The 18,364-nt window shown below is 37.0% G+C and overlaps 1 protein-coding gene and 1 long non-coding RNA gene across 5 annotated transcripts in view; one reads left to right on the top strand and one right to left on the bottom strand.

Moving 5' to 3' along the window:
- The window catches only part of SMC5 (structural maintenance of chromosomes 5), a 78,835-nt gene that overhangs the window by 36,826 nt on the left and 23,645 nt on the right, over window positions 1–18,364 (bottom strand). For all 4 annotated transcript variants that reach the window (XM_043515162.1, XM_038401888.2, XM_043515164.1 and 1 more), the window contains 4 exons: window positions 17,809–17,970; window positions 5,832–5,903; window positions 4,303–4,558; window positions 1,409–1,563 (listed from right to left, as the gene is read on the bottom strand). In XM_043515162.1, the coding sequence (XP_043371097.1) occupies window positions 1,409–1,563; window positions 4,303–4,558; window positions 5,832–5,903; window positions 17,809–17,970 (645 nt within the window). The remainder of the gene's footprint in view (window positions 1–1,408; window positions 1,564–4,302; window positions 4,559–5,831; window positions 5,904–17,808; window positions 17,971–18,364) is intronic.
- Window positions 1,557–4,308, top strand: LOC122460384. The gene is made up of 3 exons (XR_006281655.1): window positions 1,557–2,448; window positions 2,626–3,011; window positions 3,883–4,308. It is a non-coding gene; the product is annotated as an uncharacterized LOC122460384 (long non-coding RNA).

Raw genomic sequence — 18,364 nt, forward strand, 5'->3', positions numbered from 1 at the left:
TTAGGAAAACAAAGGCAATACTTTGCTCTAAGGAAAGGTAGAAATATCAGAAAACTCCAGATTCATCTTTAAGATATTCACATGCAGTTCTCATTGATTTCACTAGTAGGCCAGTGAGCACATCTAAACATAAATATAGAAACCCAAGGCCCTGTGAGGAGACAGAGGATTTGGAATTACTAGAAATTAATCTGGTTTTCTCAAAAGAATTCTCAGACAAAACAAATCCATTGTTTAAGATGAAGAAAAGTTTTTTGTACCCTGGTAAAATATGGTAATACTAGGAACATATCAATACACTAAAATTATATTAGCTGTAAAAGGATCAAGATATGTTTGAGAAAATGCACACACACTACTATACAACTCTATTAAATAGAGTGGCAGTTGACCAGAGTTGGATTGTTTCCACCAGCGATTTCAGAATTGGTGAGCCAGTTTTAATAAATCTAAAAGTTTCAGATGTTCCTAAAATCCTCAAAGAAACAGCGTTATATTGTACAGTACAGATTAGGGAAAAAAGATTCAGATGTTCATGGACGTTGTGAAGAATAACTAGCCTTGAAGGAAAAAGGTAACGGCCCTTAGATCAAGATATGTTCTTGATTCACTTGACCTGACAGTACTATATCCAGCAGGAGCGAATGATCTTGAAAAGGGCAAAAATAATATTGGATTCTGATAATACAAAATCATTTCTGGCATTTCCAAAACCAGCATGAAGCAGCAAGTTTAGAAGGATTAGTTAAACTTAGTTACTGACTCCTGAGTACCTTAAACTATATAAAATGAACATTACTGACAACTATTGGTAATAATAGGAAAGTATGGCCAAGAAACAAACCAGGACTGAGCACAAACTGAACGCCTCTATGCCTGCAGCTAGATGTGGAAAAGAAGCAACTGAAGCAGGTGGGGGAGCAAAAGTCCTCTTACAACTTCTGCTCTGAATATTCAGAACTATGAGAAGGCTCGCATTTAATCCCAACCACCACTGCCTTCTTAGAAGATTCCCAAATTTCAGAGGAATACAAGAGGGATGCATCTCACCAGTTGGAATGTGTAGAGGCCACTTTGAAGAAGGGCAGTTCCATTGGAAACCTATATGTTGGATGGCTGAAAGCACACTGTGTTCATCCATGTAACAACATACCGAAGGTACAAAGGAGTCTTGTAAAACTTTCACACTTGTCACATTACTTGCATGAGATAAATTACACATCTTAACCAGCTATAGACACTGATTTACATGTACTCCAGTTTGCTAATTCATTGTAAAACAGTAGATAAGGTAGGGAGCCTCTAGATTTTAGGTTTATAATAGAAATAACCACCAATCTAGAATTTAATTTTTTTAAGACACACTATTAGCCACTAATTAGTATTATACTCAAGCGAATTTTCTTACCGCAAGCATCATGGGTTCACAGACACTTCTTTTAAATTGATCTTTGTTCTCCCTTAGCCACAGAAGAGCATTGTATGTATCTCGGTATCTCCCTCTGAGCTTATCTTCCTTCAGATTCATCATATTGTTAAACTGTACAATGTGATCAGTTACTCCTGTAATTTTGTTTAAGAAAGTTATATTAAATCATGTCTACACATCACAACTAAAGATTTCTAATATTTAATAACTATAGTGCTACAGTATTATGGTTAGGAAAGATCGTTTCTTATTTTCATACATTTATGAACAGAATCCCATCTATTCTAAAGGATGTTCTCCATTAAAATTTTAAATCCAAGAGCTATGTGAAACAAACAGAAATGTACTTCAAAACAGAGATTAACAATGTTCAGGTATAATTATTAATATTCAAACTAATTTTTGCAATGGGCCTATTCTAGGTGCAGAGATATTCAAGCCAACAATTGCCAAATATAGCCAAAAATTCTGGACTGACACTATCTTAAAACACACAAACACACAAACCTACACCACTACTCGAAAAAGGGAGGAGGAAATTTTATACTTGTAGGGCATTGGGTGATAAACTTCTATTTCAGAGTATTTTTCTATTTGTTATTTATTTGGTGACAACAGAAGAATGTTGCTGTAATGCAAGAATGGTGCGGGAGGATTCTTCCACCCAAGAGAAGAAAGGGAGAACTCATTCTCCCTCTGAAGACACACCAAAAGTAGCATTCTTCATGTCATCCCCTTTTGGGAGGGACCTTGAGGTTCCCACATGATACTAAGAAAAAAATACTACAAAATCTTTCGGGAACACACAGAATGTTTCCAATCTACATTCCTCCAACAGTGGGGAAGGAGAATAGTCTTGTGCTTAAGACACTGGACTGGGAATCAGAAGACAAGGTTCAATTTCCTGTTTTTCTATATCTCACTAAGCAGGACAATCAGTCTCTCTGTGCCTCAGTTCTCCATTGGGGTATTTATGGATTTATCCTTGCAGTATGTGAGAGGTGTTCAGATACTATAGTGTTAGAATCATAGAATCATAGAATATCAGGGTTGGAAGGGACCCCAGAAGGTCATCTAGTCCAACCCCCTGCTCAAAGCAGGACCAAGTCCCAGTTAAATCATCCTAGCCAGGGCTTTGTCAAGCCTGACCTTAAAAACCTCTAAGGAAGGAGATTCTACAACCTCCCTAGGTAGAGGTTGGGGCCATACAGACCAAAAAAAAAGTGTGGAAGCAAGTTAATCAAAAAGAGCTCTAAAAAGATAAATTTTAATTCTAGCTCTCAAGTTACATCAAGACAGAACTAACACAAAAGGGCAGGCTGATATAAAAAAATGTAGTGTAATTCATTAAGGATAAAAAAGACTGGTCTCCAAGTTCATCTAACAAAGGCAAAAGGAGAAACAGTCACTAAGATATTGCCATTTTACACATAGCATCTTGGCACCTTGCCACATTTAATTCTTCTAGTTTAAATAAATACCATCAATTTAATAAAATGACCATTTCTGTCTGAAGTTTTTTTCTTTTACTTAATGTTACAAGTAACATCTAACAATTACTGTAATAAAGAAAAACCAGTCTGTATTTTCAGGTTTCAGAGTAGCAGCCGTGTTAGTCTGTATTCTCAAAAAGAAAAGGAGTACTTGTGGCACCTTAGAGACTAACAAATTTATTAGAGCATAAGCTTTCGTGAGCTACAGCTCACTTCATCGGATGCATTTGGTGGAAAAAACAGAGTAGAGATTTATATACACACACACAGAGAACATGAAACAATGGGTTTATCATACACACTGTAAGGAGAGTGATCACTTAAGATAAGCCATCACCAACAGCAGGGGGGGGAAGGAGGAAAACCTTTCATGGTGACAAGCAGGTAGGCTAATTCCAGCAGTTAACAAGAATATCAGAGGAACAGTGGGGGGTGGGGTGGGAGGGAGAAATACCATGGGGAAATAGTTTTACTTTGTGTAATGACTCATCCATTCCCAGTCTCTATTCCCAGTCTCTATTCAAGCCTAAGTTAATTGTATCCAAAATTGGAATTAATTTGCAAACTGGATACAATTAACTTAGGCTTGAATAGAGACTGGGAATGGATGAGTCATTACACAAAGTAAAACTATTTCCCCATGGTATTTCTCCCTCCCACCCCACCCCCCACTGTTCCTCTGATATTCTTGTTAACTGCTGGAATTAGCCTACCTGCTTGTCACCATGAAAGGTTTTCCTCCTTCCCCCCCCTGCTGTTGGTGATGGCTTATCTTAAGTGATCACTCTCCTTACAGTGTGTATGATAAACCCATTGTTTCATGTTCTCTGTGTGTGTGTATATAAATCTCTACTCTGTTTTTTCCACCAAATGCATCCGATGAAGTGAGCTGTAGCTCACGAAAGCTTATGCTCTAATAAATTTGTTAGTCTCTAAGGTGCCACAAGTACTCCTTTTCAGTCTGTATTTTGTTTACTTTATGCATTTGAGAAGACTGAAAAGTCAGTTTCAGCATTCTTCCTGTACAGTCTATCAGTTTTCCTTTCGTTTGTATGGGGCTTTCACATAGTAAGAGAAAAAATAATTTAAATTAAAAAATTCAATTGGAAAAACATACAAACTGGCAGCATCTGTGAGGAGCTGATTTATTGAAACTACGTGCAATCATTTTTTGAAAGACTAGTTTTCAAGTTGATGGTGTCCCTTCAACAACCAGCTATCCCTGTCACTTTTACAGGCCTTGAAAGGATGAAAGCAATATAGAGATGTACAAAAATACGATTATTGAGGTTTGAAATGATTTAGTGTCTCAGTTAAGACACTTAAACACAAAGAATTGCATGTAGTAACCATAGTAGGGAAAGAATCAAGCAATCTCACTTTTCTTTTCCCTCTCTAGGTTCTCTCTCTCTCTTCGCAGATCAGTCATTTCACCATCAATATTTGCCTTTTCTTCTTGCAACTGTCTCAGCTCATTGTTAATAGAATCAATTTGTGGTTGAAGATTCTCAGAGTTTCCTGTACTGTTGAGCTCATTCTGCCAGTCCTCTATCATCTTACGAGCGTTGTGTATTCTCTTCTGTCGATCCATTTCTTCATCTCTTTTCATTCTCAAAACTTGCTGAATTTCTTCAATCTAAGAGAAATACAAATATTTTCCCAGAATAGCATTTACAAATTTTTGCATATACAACAAAAGGCAGACGATTAAAAAAAGATTGTTGTAACAGATATTGAAATGTTGATGTAGTCAAGCGGGTTTAAAAATATAAGATCTCATCCTTGCTCAGAAACCCACCTAACAACTCAAATTGATGCCTTTATGTAAAATGGCCAGAATCTGTGCCAGAGTTTTAAAGAACAAATGTGTTACAATCCCAATCTTTAAACACATTATTACAGATTCTTAGATATATATGTTTATCTAAAATTATAGTAAAAGTTGCATGCTACTGGATAGTTTGAGAATTAGTACAGGATTGAATAAATTCAACGTAACAAAAAGGACTATGCAACTTGAACTCTCCCCGTGATGTTTAATTTTCATATGTATTGACTGAGTACTTAGCTATGGAGCCTTAATGTTGCATTAACAGCTTTTTGCATTTAATGTTTTTTAAATGGTGTACATATAGAAGCCCCCCGATTAGCTAACACAAGCAACTATTCTGTTTTTTATCTGGTTAGACTTAAGGCACTAGGGTACAGTGGATAAGAGTAAGTGAGCACCAGAAAACATTCTCAAGTAGCAAAAGTATTCAACAAAAGCAAAAACTTGTAATATGCATATTGTATACAAAAAGTAAATTCCTTATAAAAACAAAAAGAAAAGGAGTACTTGTGGCACCTTAGAGACTAACAAATTTAGTCTCTAAGGTGCCACAAGTACTCCTTTTCTTTTTGCGAATACAGACTAACACGGCTGCTACTCTGAAACCTTAAAAAAACACTACATCTAACTTGAGAAGACAGCTGTTCCATGATAGTGCTCTGTTCTACTGATAAACTTCATTTTCCTCGAGGATAGCAACTTTAAGGAACTCAGCAAGTCTGAGTGCAGACGGTATTGGGAGATACAGTGATTCACTGCCTCTCCTGGGTACTTTGTCCCTGTTGCCTCCAAATTTGCCTCTGTACACTTTGGAGGGGCTGTACCAACCAGCCGTGGGTCCCTGGAGGAGTGGAGGTTGCAGACAGCTTGCAATACTACATTTCATCTCCAGTTCAACTTTCCACCATGAGCAGCTGAAATATGGGTGTCACTGATGGAATCCAAACAGTGACTCAGCCATGACAATTCCACAATATTTCCCTGAACACTTCATGTGATGCATTTAGTATTATATCAATGCTCCACAGCACCAACAAATAAGCATAAAAAACCCCCACACATATTAAGGTTCTCTTACTTGTTTGTCTTTCTTCTCCACTGCATCTTGTTTTTGTTTACATCTTTGAGAAGTGTCTTTGATTTCAGCAGCCTGAGTACAATGAAATTAAATGAAAAAAAGCAAGAAATCAGCCATAATTATTTTATATATAACTTTTTTAAATGATAACAAATATGCAAAAATCAGACTTTGGAAGGACATGCAGTTTGGAGCACCAAATATTCACATACCATAGAATTTATTTTTGACAAAAGCTGCACATTCATCAGAAGAAAATTGTTTCTAGACACCAACAGTTGTTTTATTTCATTGTAATTAATCTAGCGATGTTTACACATTTATATTGTCTATAATTTGTACAGAACTTATAATTGCAAGTGGTTTAGGAGCTACAGTGTAACATCAGCAGCTATAGAGCTGCGCATTTGGATATACTTGCCAATAAAGGCAGGCTCAACATAATTCTGAAATTAAAATCACAATGCTCTTTAAGGATTGTAAATAAAAATTACTTTTAGAGTTTTATATTTTAAAAGGTAGCCTCCTTCTCCAAAACAACTTTCCCAAGGAAGATCTAACTGTCTTAGTGCTCAACTGTGACTTTACAACAATTCCAGAGTAAGTGGCAGTGTATTGTTGCATTGTCCCAAGAGCAACCCAGGAGACAGTCTGGGACTCAGGGCATAAGTCTCTCTCCCAGGTCCTCTGAAGCTCAAGGAAGAGATTAAACTGTACTGCAACGAAAATGATTAGGGGTGGCAACGAAAATGATTAGGGGTCTAGAGCACATGACTTATGAGGAGAGGCTGAGGGAGCTGGGATTGTTTAGTCTGCAGAAGAGAAGAATGAGGGGGGATTTGATAGCTGCTTTCAACTACCTGAAAGGGGGTTTCAAAGAGGAAGGATCTAGACTGTTCTCAATGGTAGCAGATGACAGAACGAGGAGTAATGGTCTCAAGTTGCAATGGGGGAGGTTTAGATTGGATATTAGGAAAAGCTTTTTCACTAAGAGGGTGGTGAAACACTGGAATGCGTTACCTAGGGAGGTGGTAGAATCTCCTTCCTTAGAGGTTTTTAAGGTCAGGCTTGACAAAGCCCTGGCTAGGATGATTTAACTGGGACTTGGTCCTGCTTTGAGCAGGGGGTTGGACTAGATGACCTTCTGGGGTCCCTTCCAACCCTGATATTCTATGATTCTATGATCTATATCCTGCACATCTATGCAAGCTTACATGCTTGAGAGAGAGAAGGGGTGTTGAGCCAATGTTCTCCCCCTCCCCCACTCGATTCTCTCTCCTTCCATCCACCTGTGAAAAGAAAGAGTGTGTGGCATGGCAGCTCTGTAACCTGTTCCCTGACTGAGATGCTATCTGTCATGTGGGTAACTAGTGAGGGGCCATAAGGAGGCAACTTGCATCCTCTTAAACCCCTCCACTGCCATGCTAGCCAGGCCACATTTTGGCTTAGTAAATCTTTCTTTTTTTAAAGAGGCATTTAAAAGGGACCCCACCAATCTGAGATTTAATGAGGGTTTTTTTTTAAAAAAAAATATACTAAAGTAATTTCAGGTACTGTACATATCTGAGTCCTTCTGGCAAATTTTGTTATTTTAAATCACATTTTCCTACTTATTAATTTTAAAAAATGTGTCCAACACTCCCCTCCAACTGTATTCAATACCCATGCAGACAAGAGAGGGAAGTGATTGACTATACAGGGGAAACAGTGAAAACGACTACCCTCAAAGGGGCATGAACTCCATTGATCTCAATGAGTGTCTTGAATTCCATGAGTCTTTCCAGTGACTTCAAGGCTTTGGATCAGACTCAAAGTACTTTCTAACTCACAGAGTAAACAGGGAAAAAAAACCTAGAAAAATATCTCTTCTACTTTTTAAACAATCAGTAATTGCACTTAGTAAATGACGATAATCTAAAGAGTTACTTGCACAACAGTTGCTAAAAAGTTTTCAGATGCAACAGTAGATTTTTTTATACTATGGTGCCCCTTTAAAAGAGTGTGTTAAGTAAAACAGCTAAAGAAAGATATAGTTTGGATACCTGAACTTGTGAATTAATAATAGCACCTATGTGACAGCATCACTGTCTACTGTAAGTATATTGCACTGACACACAAGGATTCATCTGTAATCCCTATCTCCCTGAGCCACCAGAGCTTGAGGGGGAGGGGCGTGGGGGGGAAATCTGGCGTGTAGGGGAAGTGATGAAAAACTCCTTTGGCAACTGTTTGGTGAAACTCAAACCAATACAAAGAGGGAAGAACAATTCAGCATTCTTTTGCCAGAAGGAAGACCTGACAAATTCAGGATGGTAGCGAGCATCAGCACACTGGGATCAGAAAGAACCTGGAGGGGTGGCAATGGATCCAGAATTTAGAAAAATCGGGAAACACAATCAGAAGGAGTGTCCAGTTTTGAAAGGAAGAGGGAATCAGGAAGAAGAGAAGTACCTAAGGTATAGTATTTTTGGTTGTAGTTAGGGAAAGATGCACAAAAAGTAGGAGGAGAATGAGATGGGCTGTGTCTTGTTTTAATGCATTTTATATATGGTCACACAAAATAAGTTTCTCACCCCTCTGTGTTCTACTGAACTCTAAATTCTGACAGAGGTATCAAAAACATTAAGGATTCATCATCAATATTTTACAGACAAGCGCAATTTCTCTAAAGAACTAGAGGAATACAATATCTGCTTGCTATTATCATGAATGAACTGAAAGTACTGTATGGCTGCATATGGATGGAGTTTAAAAATACTGTATTGGTGGCACAGAGCCAAATCACAACAGGGAGATACATTTCTACTTGGCTCCCTCAGCAAGTGGTATCTAGCAAACTTAGAGTTAAATCTTACCAATAACTTATTTATTTTTAAGACAATATTTAATACTTCAGCCAATCCTACAATGCCAAAGATTAAGAAAAAAAACAGCTATTAAGATTTCATGTGAAATTGCCCACTGCTGAGATGAAGGATCTACCATCTTACTGTGAAGCAATTACTGTTTCTGCTCCTGCTGAAAAGCAGACTAAATAAAAGAAAACCTGCCAAAATGTAATGCCTGTTTCCAAAATGTACGTGCGGCAATAGCCATTATGGATGGGGAAAATAGATTCCATCAACTTCAGAATAGTGCAACTGGAAACCGTAAAGACAACAGCACTTAAATTAGACCCTTCAGTGCAGACCCTTGCACTACAAGATAAATGACCAGAAAAATGACTTTTGGGGCTAAATTTTTAAACAGATCTCTCTACCTGGCTGTCACATGGAAAAACTAAAACTTGTGGCCCTGAACTAGTTACAAACATGACAGATAGCATGTCAGTCAGGGAACAGGTTACAGAGCTGCCATGCCACACCCACTTTCTTCTCACAGGTGGATGGAGAGAGAATGGAGAGGAGATAAGGGAGGGACATTGGCGCCACACCCCACCTCACTCTCAGGGATTGCAGCTTGCAAAGATGTGCAGGATATAGATGCAGTACAGTACAGGGAGTACTACAGATGATAGAATCTTTATTGAAAAACCATAGTCCGCTGCAATAAAAAAAATACCAAAGAACCCCAACCTATCAACTACAAAAGCTACCATTTTTAAAGCAGGGATAAAGACAGAATCTTATGTGGAGTTAGATATGCAAGAAAGTGTCTTAAAAAGTCATACTGTGTTTTTCCCTAGACCTAAATCCCGGTATTCAGACAAAGAGAAGATTATTAGTACTAATTTAAGACCCCAATCCTGCATCTGACTGTACACATGTGGACCGAAGCACCTACACACAGTCATTTGCAGAATCAGGGCTTATTACAGTATCAAAAATATTGATGTTGTAATCCTCTTTCTCCCCACCCCAAAAAAAACCTCAGGTAGGCATTCTAGAGAGAAATCTCTCTCGTAGGAAACGGTCAGCTGCAAGACTTAAAAAAAAAAAAATCCCAAACCCGCCACATTTTAAATGTCAGCACAGGGACACTTGATATCAACTGGAAAATTAATTCTAACTAGATTATGACAGACATTGTTAAATCATATGTACATTTGATTTACATTCATATTTTATATATGTGAACAAACAACTTTTTTTTAATCTGCCTTTCATTTTTTATGACTCAGAAGAAATATATTTTTGTATTAAACCAAAAATTGTTTTTTAAAATAGGGCCAAACAGCTGCCTCCTGTGTAAACCCCTTTGAAGCTCCCCCAGGGAAGGAAGACTCAGCAAGGTTCCCCTCAGAGAATTTTCCCCAACTGTTCAAGGGGGAAGGCTTTCTTCTAACTTGAAAAATGAGCAGGATTTTATTCCTTCAGATCCTGCAATTCCATCTAAGGCACAGGGTCATCCCATGCATAGACCATCTGCTTTCATTCCAGCTCTCCAGTCCCTGATCCTTCCCATAACTTCACCTTCCTTATCACCCCCTTAGAAGGGGGTTCTTAGCCAGAAAAGAACCTCAGAAAAGTTAATGGAATATCAGATGCATTAATTTTCCTACAGATTTGCTTTCAGACTTGCCTCCTTCCAACCAGAGATGCCCAATACTACAGAGGGCGTTTTGCAGGCCTGGGTGGAGCAGTGGGGACACAGACATGGGCATGCACATCGATATCTCAGGGAAACAGTCAGGCTTGTAGATGTTTAATTCTGATGTCTGGCACAAATGGCCTGAAGAAAATCCCACTACACAACTGGTCATAACATGTCCAAATTTGAAATAGAACTTTAAAGTTGGACTGCTTCCACCCATTGCCAAACTGAGGATAAACAGAAAATCACACAGTTCTTGGACCAAAAGGTATTGATTTATATTGTTTTCCATAACAAAAATAAGTGTCAATCTTTTTATTCCAATTATGAAATAATGTTTTCTATATGTAGATTGTTCATCTGAAGTTTGTAATTAAAAGGAAATTCAAAAAAGTTAGATATGCTATATTGATATAGTGAAGTGTTTTTAATCTTTAAGAAAGTGTGCAGTTTCTCTGACTTATTTTGGGAGATGACAGCCATGTGAAGTAGCCTGTGTTAGCATGTACTATTAAACTGGTTGATTCTTTAACATAAAGCAAAAAAGAATGTGAGCATAGTCTTCCCATGATTGTACAAACACTTTAGTTGCTGTCCCCACATCTTTTGCTATTGATGCCAGTGAACATTCTCTGGCAACAAATCAAAGAGCATGCTCAGTTTTCACATGCCAAGAAAAGGCAGGGTGGGGGTAGAGTGAAAATCAATTACCAATCCTCAAAAGAGAACTACTGGCACAAACAATCAGTAAAACAATATCAGTAGCTCTATGGCAATACCTACTTACAAAATACTAATCCTGCAACGATGTTATGACAATGAGAATTTAATTTGATTATCAGGAATTATTCAATGTATGTGGTCCCCATTAATGTAATATATAACCCCTCCACACACACACTTTTCCTCACAACATAACACTAAAATAGGAAAACATTAATACCACCTCACCCTTCCAAATGGAGCGCTGAAACAGAGATAATGAGAGTAAATGCCTGGCACCATTAAAGCCAATGGAATCTTTGCCATTGACTTTCGTGGAACCAGGATTTTATCCTAAGTGACTTACCCAAGATCATACAGAAAGAATATGGCACAATCAGGCACAGAACTCATATTTCCTAGGTTCCAGTCTGTTGCCTTAACCACCAGACAATCCTTTCTTCCCCAAAATAGAACAGTGCACCTCAATCTTGAAAAGCACTGTCATCAAAACAAGTCTTAGACACACCAAATAACATCAGCACAAAATCTTGTTTTAAGGCAATATTACATCACAATACATTAACTGTAAATTAAATCAAACCAACCATAACAGAATTCTAAATTAAAATCAACTGTAAAACAATGTTAGAATATCACAGTGTTAGAATGTTAGAATATAACAATACTCTCCCATTTGGGATAAATGATTTATTTCCTCTACCACCTCTTTGCTTTTTTGCTGGTAGGAACACAGACGGAGTACTGCTGAACTACAGGTACAATTCAGACCTATCTAATTTACACACACAGGCCCTGATCCCACAATGGAACTACTCACTTGCATAAAGACAAAAGAGGGTTTATAGGATCAGGGACTGGATTTGTTAATCTGACTTCAGAAAACAGATGTACTGATTCACGTATGTCGCTCAGTCACCTGGTTTGACCCTTTTCCATCACTTTTATCATTTCTATCACCTCCTCAGCTTTGGCTCCCACTTTTACATAGCACATAACCCATAATGAAGAATTTATTTTCTGTACAAGTTAAAACAAAGATGCTTAATATATTTTCCTGTGTTTTTCATACAGAGCATAACTTTTTCATTAATACAGCCCTATATTTCTAAGAATTATGGCAACAGTGATTCACAGCAGAATTCCTTCCCGCCTTTAGAACTCAGTAAAACATTAATTAAAAATGAGAAAATGATTAAAACTTAGCAGGATAATACCAAGCTGTGCAAATGCAGCTTTGCATTTAACAAGCATGGAGGACTGTACAGCATTATGAAAATTAATCTCAGGCTTCCAGCTGTTAAATTCCCTCTAAGGAAACACACATACTTTTACAATAAAACTGAAAATAGTGCAATTTGTTTAAAAAAAAAAGTTAAGACCTTTTGAACCACAACAGCAAAAAAACAAAAAACAAAAAAAATCAACCTCCTCCCCCCCAAAACAACAAACAAACTTTGAGCAGTATTGTGGAGCATAAAATCCAAACATGCTTCCATTTATCTATTTGTAATGGACTAGTTTAGCAAAAACATTTTAGTCATCTTTAAAGTAATTTAACAGTAGACTTAGTCTTTAACAGAAAATGGTTGCACGCACTTATCTGTTAAAAACAAGATAAAAAGAGAGTATACACCCAGAATCACATCGGTAATACCTCATCAAATTTTGGCATAAACCTTTGCTGCTGAATAGTGATATTGCACAGTGCAATCCATTTCATCTGCTAGAGCAAAACAAATAATGATCTGAGCCAGGTTCTGCTCGCATTGAAATCAATGGTCAAACTTACATTATCTTTAGTAAAAGCAAAACTGGGTCCTAACTGATAAAACATTAAACAATATTATTTATACAATCTCCAATTTCAAATGATATAAAAGGTTCCTGATTAAAATGCAGTGTTAAATTCCACGTTAAATATATTAAATTAACATCCACCAACTGAATACTACTGAGTTTCTTTTTAAGAAAGCACATGATAAAAGAGTAGAGCAAATTAAACTTCTTTACAAATAATAGTTGCTAAAAACTTAGGTCCCAATTCTGCAAGTTTCCCCATGTGGGCAGACACCTTCAGGTGTGTGTCCCTTCAGGCAGGAGTGGTAAGATCGTTGTTCAACCTGATCCTGATTTTCTTCAAATATATTCATCAGCAATCAAATAATTTGGACAAATAATTTTCATTTTATCAGTTATTCGTTAAACAGTTTGCTTTGACTATTTGTTATTCAGACTCAGACTCTAAAGCCAGAAGGGAGCACCATGATCATCTATTCCGATGAACCTAGTGCACATTGCAGACCACTGAAATTCACCCACCCACTCCAGTAATAGATCTATAAACCTCTGGTTGAGTTACTGATGTCCTCAAATAATTATTTAAATTTAAAGACTTCAAGTTACAGAAAATCCACAATTTAATCTAGCTTAAACCAGCAAATTGACCTGTGCCCCAATGTGCAGAGGAAGGTAAAAAAAAGCCCAGGGTCTCTGGCATTCTGACCTGGAGAAAAATTCCTTTGTGACCCCAAATATGGTGATCAGTTGGACCCTGAGCATGTCAACAAGATCCACCAGCCAGACACTTGGGAAAGAATACACTGTAGTAACTCAGAGTTCTTCCTCTCTAGTGTCTGAGCTCCTGTCATTGGGGATATTGGCTACTAGCAGTTGCAGATGGGCCACAGGTATTGTAGACCGGGGTCGGCAACCTTTGGCACGCAGCCCATCAGGGTAATCTGCTGGCGGGCCATGAGGCGTTTTGTTTACATTGACTGTCCGCAAGCACGGCCTCTCGCAGAACCGCGGCCACTAGGAGCTGCGGAGGGTTTGGGGAGGGTGTGCCTGCGGATGGTCAACATAAACAAAATGCCTTGCGGCCTGCCAGCGGATTACCCTGATGGGCCACATGCCAAAGGTTACCAACCCCATTGTAGACAATCTGATTGTGGCATCCCCACCATAAACTTATCAAGATCAGTCTTGAAACCAGTTGGGTATTTTGCCCTCACTGCTCCTCTTGGAAGGCTGTCCCAGAACTTCACTCCTCTTATGGTTAGAAATCTTTGTCTAAATTCAAGTCTGAACTCTATGGCCAACTTATATCCATTTGTTCTTGTGCCAACGTTTGCGTTCAACTTAAACAACTCCTCTCCATCCCTGGCCAGTTGTGTGATTGGTGAACTAAACCATTAGTATTGTTTTTACAACTTGATTGAATGACGCGCCTTCACAGTGGATTAAAAAAAAAAAAAGTTGTTTTTTTTTTAAATCAGACTTTATTTAAATTGGGTTTTTGGATTTAAATTAACTACATATTGTTTTTAAAATAAACCTATTTAAAATTAAATTTAAAACTGACAGTTTATGTTAAAGCCTAAACTTACTATAATCTATTAAAATCATTTACATTAAATACAAAAAATATTAAGCAGTATATTTGTTATAGGGCTGTGAATTAATCGCAATTAACTCAAAAAAATTGCTATTAATCGCAGTCTTAATCATACTGTTAAATAACAGAATACCAAGTGAAATTTATTAAATATTTTAGATGTTTGTCTATATTTTAGTATATATTGTATTCTGTGTTGTAACTGAAACCAAAGTGTATATTTTCGATTACAAATAAAATGATTGCACTGTAAAAATGATAAACAAAATAAATAGTATTTTTCAATTAACCTCATGCAAGTACTGTAGTGCAATCGCTTTGTCGTGAAAGTGCAACTTACAAATGTAGATTTTTTTTTTTAGATTTTAAACTTTAAAGCCTACAAGTCCACCCAGTCCTACTTCTTATTCACCCAATCGCTAAGACAAACAAGTCTATTTCCATTTACAGGAGATAATGCTGCCCTCTTATTTACAATGTCACCAGAAAGTGAGAACAGGCATTTGCATAGCACTTTTTTAGCCGTCATTGCAAGGTATTTACATGTCAGATATACTAACATCTGTGCGTCCCTTCATGCTTCGGCCACCATTCCAGAGGACATGCTTCCATGCTGATGAGTCTCATTTAAAAAAAAAAGTGTTAATTCAATTTGCAACTGAACTCCTAGGAGGAGAATTGTATGCCCCCTGCTGTTTTACTCACATTCTGCCATATATTTCATGTTCATAGCAGTCTTGGATGATGACCCACCACATATTGTTCCTTTTAAGAACACTTTCACTGCAGATTTCACAAAACGCAAAGAAAGTACCAATGTGAGATTTCTAAAAATAGCTACAGCACTCAACATAAGGTTTAAGAATCTGAAGTGCCTTCCAAAATCTGAGAGGGACGAGATGTGGAGCATGCTTTCAGAAGTCTTAAAAGAGCAACACTCCAATGCAGAAACTACAGAACACAAAACCACCAAGAGAGAAAATCAACCTTCTGATGGTGGCATCTGTCTCAGATAATGAAAATGAACATGAATCGGTCCGTACTGCTTTGGATTGATATCGAGCAGAACCTGTCATCAGCATGGATGCATGTCCCCTGGCACGGTTGCAGCATGAAGGGACATATGAATCTTTAGCGCATCTGGCATGTAAATATCTTCCGACGCTGGATACAACTGTGCCATGAGAATGCCTGTTCTCGCTTTCAGGTGATCTTGTGAACAAGAAGCAGGCAGCATTATCTTCTGCAAATGTAAATGTAAATATTTGTCTGAGCGATTGGCTGAACAAGATGTAGGACTGAGTGGACTTGCAGATTCTAAAACCTTACATTGTTGTATTTTTACTGCAATTTTTTTTTAAACAATTCTACATTTGTAAGTTCAACTTTCATGATAATGAGATTTCACTACAGTACTTCTATTAGGTGAATTGAAAAGTACTATTTCTTTTGTTTTACTACAGTGCAAATACTTGTAATCAAAAATAAATATAAAGCGAGTACTGTATTCTGTGTTGTAATTGAAATCAATATATTTGAAAATGTAGAAAACTTCAAAAAATTTTAAATAAATGGTATTCTATTATTGTTTAACAGTGCAACTAATCACATGCGATTAATTTTTTTAATCGCTTGACAGCCCTAATATGTTGCCAAGTTTTAAAGAAAGTGAAACCACTGAACTCGTGAAAGTCACTGGTTAAGCAAGCATCTGGAAACAGAGTTTGTTGAAGTGACAAACCAGCTTTTGACAGCAGCAGCTCCTTCTGCAGGTGCAAAGAGAGTATTTTCTTCATTTCAGCATACTCAACTAGTTCAGTTGGATTACTAATTCATTCAAAGTTAAGAAACCATTTGGGAGTTAAAAAGTTGGAAAGCTTGTTTTCCTCTTCCAAACTATGAATAAAAATTAGGTGTGAGAGCGTGAGATCTACTAGCTCAATCATCTTGAAGGACATGGTGACCAGAAACAATCAGTTCAATTCACTAACTATAGATAACACTGCCTTTGTTTAATAAATTAGTTGTTTTTCATTTAAAACTATGTTTTGATAAATTTTCTGATAAGAAAAAAGTTAGTGTATCCTGCACTTGGGTATTTTTATTTAATAAAAAAATTAAAATGCTGTTTTTAAGCATTTTTAATTTAATATGAATTTCCATCCAAATAGAGTTTGATACAAATCACAAGTAAAATATTAATCACCTTGTAAATAAGAAATGCATTACTCCATTTTCAAACATCATAAAAATGTAAAAAGTAAGCATCTGAATAAATGCAAGTTAAACACCAATTTTAGTGCAAAGGCAATATTTAGTTGCATATCAACATATTTCAATAGTTACCAACTAATGAGAATCAATCTTTCTTTAGGAAAATAACTAAAAAGTACAAATTTAAAATGATTAAAACTGATGATTTAAATCAAGGTTTCCTGCTTGCCGATTTAAATAGTGATTAAAACTGGTGATTTAGATTGGATTGACTTAAATCAAAGCACTCTGCTCACCATTTTTTAAAAGAACAAATAGCAAATAATGAATACAGTACATCTGATACTTGGGCTAAAATATTCATAGAAATCTTTCAGGATTCACGAACATTTTCCAATGGTATGAATACATAGCAGCTATCCAAAACTCTCAAACAACATATTATACCACAAAACCTACCTAAATTAACGGTTTTTATTCATAAATATTATTATGAATCATGGAGGAAGACTGGTTACTATCATATAGGTATTTAGAATAGGGTTAAATGTAGATGGAGTAGCAGCTCAGGAAATCAGTAAGGCCAAAATATTCAAAATTGGATGCATAAAGCTAGCTGCCTAAACTAAACTGGCCTGATTTTCAGGAGGTGCTCATCACTCACAGTTCCCAAATTAAGTAAATGAAAGTGCTGCAGGTGCTTCGCACCTCTGGAAAAAAAAGAAAATCAGGCCAAATTAATTAGCTGCCTAACTTTATGGAACTAAGTCTGTATATGTTGACCTAAAGATTTTTAGTATAAGAAAACCATATGGCTGTGTCTATTCCTATGGTGCTTTTGCAGTGGTGCACCAAATGGGATCACGGAAAGTGAACTAAGTAGTACGTAACTCCACATAGCCATATTTAATTTCCTTTTAGGGAGGAGAGGCACAAAGAACAGAGCAGGGAAAATGAGGGATAAACATACTTTCATTAAAATCCCTTCTAAAAACATGCTATTTCTACTATTCAAAAATGAACATATTCTGATTGCTTCATGTTCCATTTTCAGCTTTATTAAACATATGGAATATCTAAATATTTTAACCGAGAATCCAAAATACATACCTTCTCTTTGATTTTTATATCCAAATTCCTCCATTGCTTTTCAACTTCTTGGATTTGCTGCGTCATGGGAGATTTGGTTTGTTGTAGTTTTTTTAATTCTTCCTTTGCATGGTCACGGTTTTGTTTCACCTCCTCATGCTGTTGGCGAACATTTTCATATTCCTTGCAAGAGTTTCAAGCAAAACAATGAAAGCCTTTTACCTTGTGCGTTTAGCTGGATACACATATTATGCCCCTGCAGTGCTCATGTTTAATTCAACAAGAATCGTGCAAAAAGTCTGTTTTACAGTGATAGAGTTCCAGTAATGGTTTAATTAACTTGCTAGGTTTGGATCAGCTTGACCCTGAGATACAATGGCCCACCTATTTCTTGCTGATCAAAAGCATGCAATGGCACATTTGAACAATTTTGGTATAAAAGTATGAGGGTAAACATCCAATTATTCTGTGACTATCCTGACTTTGTTTGTGTCCTGGATAATACACCTGGGGAGTTTGTCTTGGTTTCGGCATAGCCCACCAGTTGACATCAACCCATCATTCCACTGCAACTCCC

This window comes from Dermochelys coriacea, chromosome 5 (assembly GCF_009764565.3).
Source record: "Dermochelys coriacea isolate rDerCor1 chromosome 5, rDerCor1.pri.v4, whole genome shotgun sequence".
NCBI lineage: Eukaryota > Metazoa > Chordata > Testudines > Dermochelyidae > Dermochelys > Dermochelys coriacea.